The sequence below is a fragment of the Schistocerca gregaria genome, chromosome 5 (assembly GCF_023897955.1).
Source record: "Schistocerca gregaria isolate iqSchGreg1 chromosome 5, iqSchGreg1.2, whole genome shotgun sequence".
Classification (NCBI taxonomy): Eukaryota; Metazoa; Arthropoda; class Insecta; order Orthoptera; family Acrididae; genus Schistocerca; species Schistocerca gregaria.
Window position 1 is genome coordinate 463,348,013 of NC_064924.1, and position 6,800 is coordinate 463,354,812.

Consider the following 6,800-nt stretch of genomic DNA (forward strand, 5'->3'; position numbering starts at 1 on the left):
GCCCAAGTTCAGCACTAGGTTTGAAAAAACTTGTGACCTGGTAATCCAACCCTAATTCATCCTGCAGAAGTTGGCCCACACCCCTAGCATGCGAACTACCTAGCAACAAGACTTTCTTTCTCTTTGCAGACTTCCCTACATTCTTAATCAATTTGCTGCTGAAAGCTTGTTGAGCCCTGTCTACATCTACTTCTGTGAGAGGCTCATCAGTTTCTGACTGAGGCAACAGGTCAAACCTATTTTGTACATTAATAACAAAGCTGTCAGAAGACTAACAAAGCTGTCAGAAGAATGGAACACATGTTCAGAAATACTGAGACAAGTAGCTTTTGTAGTGATCAGCACACAGAAGTGAGTGCTTGTAAATTAATACTGAAAAATAGCTCACTTTTAATTTTAAATGTATATAGACCCCCACTGAGAAATTTTGAATTGTTTATCAGGTATCTGGATTCCTTACTGTGCTGCCAGACAGCAGCAAGTGGTTAACAGTGTGATGACTTCAGTGCAGATTTCCTAAGGAATATGATATGAATAATGATCTGGAAATCTTATTTCGATCCTAGAATTTGATCCCAGTAATTAACTTTCAAACATGAATAGATAAATACAGTAGGACCCTAACTAACACTATTTACTTTGGTGAAGATCAAAGCAAGAAATAACTGACTTCCCAGTGACAAATGCTCTCTCTAATCAATATGTACCATTAGTGAGGATGGATAAGACAGTGCTTTACAGTATGGATACTCCTCATTGGAAATCAGTTACAATAATTAATGACTCCAGGACAAACATTTTTAAGAATAGTTACCTAGGATGAAATTTATAATGAAACAAATACTAACATGAAATCTAATCTATTCCATGAAAAATTCATCTCATTATTTGAAAACAGCTTTTTGCTTAAAAAAAAAAAAAAAAAAAAAAAAAAAAAAAAAAAAAAAAAAAAAAAAAACATTGATCACTAGACAGATTAAGTATCTTGTGAAACGAAAAGGCAGAAACAAATAGATCATGAGGTAGCTGCACACTACAAAAACTACTCGAAAATACTAAGCAAGGTTATTAAAACAATCCGGGAACATGCACATAATGTCAGAAATCCATAATTATGATAACAGACTTAAAGGCTATATGTAATGTAATGAAATGAATGACAAGACAACCAGCGACATAACGGAATAACATCAATACTGAGCTGAACAGAAGGGCCGTAAGAGATGAGTCACAGGTAGCCAATAAATTTTTATAATTATTTCTTAAATACTGTAGAAAGCATTAGGACAAACAATTAAAAGAGAAAATGTAACTCTTATAAAATTCCATCATATGAATGTATAACCAACTTTTCAATCTGAAATAAAATTATACTTCCTCTCAAAAGTAAAAGCTCATCTGGTTTTGACTGTGTTTTCAATAGGATATTCAAGATTTGTTCCCATGTAATAAGCCTGGCCTTATCCAAAATATACAGGGTGAACATTAATAAAACCAAATAACTGCAGGGACTGATTCCTGAAGGGAAATTGAGGAAAAAATGTCATACGATATTGTGGCCTGAAATGGATGGTGCACGTGCAATGACAACAAATTGTTCTGGAACACAGTACATAGGTGCACTGCATCCACATCACATCTGATTTTCAAAGTGGACTCCATGGGACTGCAGGTGATAGGGATAGTAACGATTGTCATGAAAGATACACACAATCTTACTTTGGCTAAGACCATGTTGGCAAGCTACTTGCCTCGAGCTAGTGCTATGGTTTGTCTCAATATTATGTAGAACCGGGTCCTCTAAATCTGGTGTATGCACAGCCCACCACCTCCCTGCACATGCATCCATCTGAAAGGACCCATGATCACACAAATGCCCAAAAAGGGGCTTGAAATGTTGTGTGGTGTGGTTAGTGTCTGTGAGGATACTTGTTTTGGTATAGCTGTGCTGCCTCTTGACCATCCCATCTGCTTGGTCCTACACAAACACCATCTCTCCTTGTTCCAGATATGAATACTGGGTCATTCTGCTGCTTACAGTAGGCAGGAACACACACCATGTGGTCAAAGGAACTGTCACTCGTCAGCACTAACTACCATGGTGACAATGCACATGATCACAGGGCCTTTTTCCTCCAGTTCCAGTCCAGAATCCATCCCTGTGGTTTGTCAGTTTTATTGATGTTCACCCTGTATAACACATCACTAACTCAAGGTGTTTTCCAGAGAGGTTGAAGTGTGCCATTCTTAAATCCCTCTTTAAGAAAGGTGATAAGAGGTGTTAATAATGACCCACTTGTTTCACTGCTGACACCAATTTCCAAAATCTTTGAGAAGTTGATGTATTCTACAATAGTATCTCACCAAACCAACAACAACATAATCAGCAAATCACAGTTTGGGCTTCAGAAGAGTTCTTGTAGGAGAATGTCATTTACTTGTCAATTCAACAAATTTTACGAACATTAAATAATAAAATAACACTGGTTGGTATTTTCTGTGACCAGACTAAGGAATTTGACTGTGCGAATGACAGTATTCTCCTAGATAAATTGAAATTTCATGGGTTTGATGGTACAAACAGCCAACGGATAATGTCATATCTAACCAAACAAAAGCAGAAAGTTGTACTTAGTAATTCAACCAGTATAGCCCAGGGAAGCAATTCTGACTGGGGAGAAATTAGGTATGGAGTTCCCAAGGCTCAATCTTGGGTCCACTATCTTTCCTCATACGTGTAAACGATCTTCGATGCCCTTAGAAATATCACTAACTAGTTTTCTGTGAATGGTCTCACCCTCAGTTTTAAAGAAGTAACTACTCATTTCTGCACATCAAGTGTTACTACATCAGTGATAAGCATGACACGTGGTAAAGAAATAATAGTGTGGAAACTTCAAAATTCTCATGTGTTCATATTAATGAGTATTTGAACTGGAAGCAGCATATTTTGAAATTAATAAAACAACTTAGTTCAACCACATTTTCACTTAAAATCATGGCATATATTGGGGAGAGACAAATCAGAAAGTTGACCAATTCTATATATTTTCATTTTGTATCGGCATACAGAATAATGTTCTTGGATAAGTCATCTTTAAGACAGTAAGTCTTCATTACAGAAAAATGTGCTCACCCACAATCACCTTGTAGACATCTGTTAAAGGAGGTGGGCATTCTGACTACTGCTTCATATTGTATTTATTCCCTCACGAACTTTGTTGTAAATACTCAATTACAGTTCAATAGGAACAATGATGTACATAAGGATAACAGAAAGAAAACTGACATTCACTACTCATTTTTCAGGTTGTCTTTAGAACAAAATGGGCACACAGTGCTACAACAAAATTCTGAACACTTACCTGGAGATACAACATGTTTGTCTGACAAAGTAAAATTTGGAAACAAACTGAAAAACATTCTCCTCCTATTCTGTAGAAGAATTCCTATTATTGTAATGTGTAAAAAGCAGTGGATAGGAATTAATAACTCACATCTGCACATTTTAAAATGTAAAATAAAATTTTAAAAACACTTATAAATGTTCAGCATGTAGCCATATTTACAAATTAATACAATTAATTTGAATGTAAAATTGACTCGTTACACATCATTAAAATTTATTGTGCAAAATTATCCATGGAACATGAAACTAACTAACCCATTCCACAGTATGAGCTTGCCTTTCTCTTGGCTTCCACTGTAAAGGTCCTTAACCTATTCCAAAGGTAAACTGGACACACAGTCTTGTAAGAATACTTTTAGCAAGAAATCAGAATTCTCATGTACCACATGTCATTCCTTCTTATTCCCTATTTTCATCTTTCACATTCTCTGAATAGTAACATCATTTATAATTCTGTGAAACCAAGCTTTTCTCATTCACATATTTGACTGCGAATTAACAATGGAACTGCTATGGGGCTCACATTTTTTTTCATTTCTGCTGCATTTAGAACTAAATTATAAGCAGTGTTGCAATACAGCCTCCTATTCTTGTTGAGAATGCTACTATGGAAAACAATGAGAATGCTACTATGGAAAACAAATCAAAGTGAGCTATCTGTAATATCTGTGTTATCCGAGATGAAATCAACATTGAAATCTCCACAGACAATGACCTTGACTAAGCCTTACCAGTACCCTTTCTAACTGCCTAATGAAGTATATCTGATTTACTTCCTGTTGGAGGTCTGTAAACTATCATTTTGTATCTTTCCAAGTCTGTTACTTCATCAAAAAACTCAAATAGCTGCTCAAAGCAGTACTCATTTATGTATAGAAACATATTTTAATGATATACATACTGAAATCAGCAGCACATGATTTCAGTAGCAGTACTGGGTACAAGTAACTGCTAACACCTAATGCAAAACCCAATTGCAAAATAACAACCTGTATGTGTAAAGGTGTAAGGTGTCAGCAAAGTGAATGGAATGCATATACAGCTAACAGGAATCCATGAAAGTAACTCAATGACAGCAGCACTCATCATATACAGCTACCCATATTGGTGAAGTTACTTAAGATTAGAAATTCTACATCATCATCAATGTGTAACTCATGTCGTCACCATCATTTACCATTTACAAATACTGCTACCCAGTTTAACCATGTAAATCAATGGAAGGGTAGCATTCTTCAGGAGGGGGGGGGGGGGGGGGGACCATTTCAAAATACTTCACCTGTACAGAAAAAAATGTTCAAATGGCTCTAAGTACGATGGGATTTAACATCTGAGTCATCAGTCCCCTAGACTTAGAACTACTTAAACCTAATCACACACATGCCCTAGTCGAACCTACGACCTTAGCAGCAGCGCGGTTCTGGACTGAAGCCGGCACTAATACAGGAAGGGACATTAAACTTACCGTCTGATGAATGTTGATCTATTACTCGTTTCTCGTTGATATCATGTTTGTCTTTTTTTATTTTCTTATCATTCTCTTTACTTCTGTCTCCAGCGCCTTCATTCTTGGCTACTTTCTGATTATCTGACTCTGTCTTTTTCTGGATTTTCGGTTTTTCTTTGTGTGCTACGTGGTGTGTGTGCCCATGCCCGCCTTTAACTAAACGTACGAATTTTTCGACAATTAGGAAAGTAATTATGCCTAGCAAAACCCACAAACCGACACTGGTATCATGTACGTGTGGTTCTCCTCCCCCCTCTGTATGACTATGGCTATGGGAATGATCATGAGAATGACTGTGTGACTCGTGATCGTCACCATCGCTTTCGCCGTGAGAGTGAGGCGAAAGGGCATGGGGGATGAGATGCAGGAATGCATCACCTAACAAACTACCGGACGCGAAGCTCAGCAGTATCTTAAGCATAGGCTCCCTTTCCTTACTGTTGTCTAACGGGACAAATAATAGTATCAAAAATGGTGCAGCACTTATCAGTAACGTTGAGCATAGAGCTTGCACCCATAGTGTATACATGTCCTGCAATAACTTTGTTCTATGGAAACGTTCCTCGGGATCAAATTCTTCCGCTTGCAAGTTGGCTTCTCTCGAATATTTGTAAGATGGCCTTTCTTCGAAGTATTCTTGCGATAAGTCATGGCTATGGCCGTGGCTATGGCCCTCATGTGCCGAACAACCCAAAGGTAAACCGAAGAAAACCAAAACAAATATGACAGTGATAACTAATTTAAATAACACACGTCTATAGTTGTTCATTTTGAATCAATACTACGTCAACAGGTGTCACTACTTCGGCTGCACGAATATAACATAAACAAAGCAAAGAGCACTGAAAATCTTAAACGGAACTACAGTCACATGTCATCCTAGCTCCACATGTTATCGACGCGGAGATCTGCCTCGTTGTTACCAAGGACTTATAGCCAGAAGAGATGGAGATATTACAGTAGAAAGTGATCGACAGTTCTCTAGGTTAATTAAGAGATGACAGTAATTAAAAGATTTGTATCATCACATTTAAAGCGTGCGATTTGCATCGCAAGGATGCCGATGTCAGTGTGTTTCGCGAATAGCTATATCTATATGAATCGATTGTTCTTTGCCTCAGATTCTAATACAAATCTGACACATCAACTGATTAGCATCTGAACCAAAAGAAAACAATACAAAGTAGCAAATCCAACGGCTATCATCCTACAAGAGAGTAATTTCAAGATAAAAGACATAGTCTTTTAAAAGATTACTCATCAATAGTTAAAAGTTGCAACCTATTAAGCAAGAACAGGAGTAATTAAAGTGATCGTTAATTCAATCGTTAGACACTGTTACGAAAAAATGAATTAAAAAATAAAATGCACAGCCAAAATGAAAAAATAAGTGCATCCTACCATTAAAATACATAAGAAGGAAATTTAAGCAAAAGAACTGTAGTAACTGATACTAAAAATTAGTAAAGGGCGATTCACACGGGACGTAAACGTAACGTCACGGGACGTCACATCACATCACCTCCACGCCAGGGTGCATTTACATTGGACGTCGCGTCACAACACGTCAGTTCGCTGAAGCCTAGCTCCGAACGGTGAAAATGAGGTTACGAAATATCATGTATGAATTAAAAAGTTGTAGTATATTTTCGGAACTGAGGAAATACCAATGATAAAGTTCATTAATGGACAAAGTAAACATAATAACGCACGCTCTTGATCAATTTTGTCTGGCACAGTGCTGAGAGTGAAATAACACGTTAAAACATCGATATCTGCCACCTGGCGAAAATACATAGGCCCTACTTACAGGCTTATCAAACAATATTTACGAGGGAATAGACAGTCTGTTTGACTAAACGATTAATTTTTATTCCTTACGTA

At 37.1% G+C, this 6,800-nt stretch overlaps 1 protein-coding gene across 1 annotated transcript in view; it reads right to left on the reverse strand.

Annotated features, from left to right (window-relative positions):
- LOC126272061 (protein catecholamines up) overlaps nucleotides 1–6,101 on the reverse strand; it is a 64,425-nt gene extending 58,324 nt beyond the window's left edge. Inside the window, exon 1 of the mRNA XM_049974591.1 lies at nucleotides 4,875–6,101. Coding sequence (XP_049830548.1) covers nucleotides 4,875–5,685 — 811 coding nt within the window. The 5' untranslated portion in view covers nucleotides 5,686–6,101. The remainder of the gene's footprint in view (nucleotides 1–4,874) is intronic.
- Between the last annotated feature and the right edge of the window lie 699 nt (nucleotides 6,102–6,800).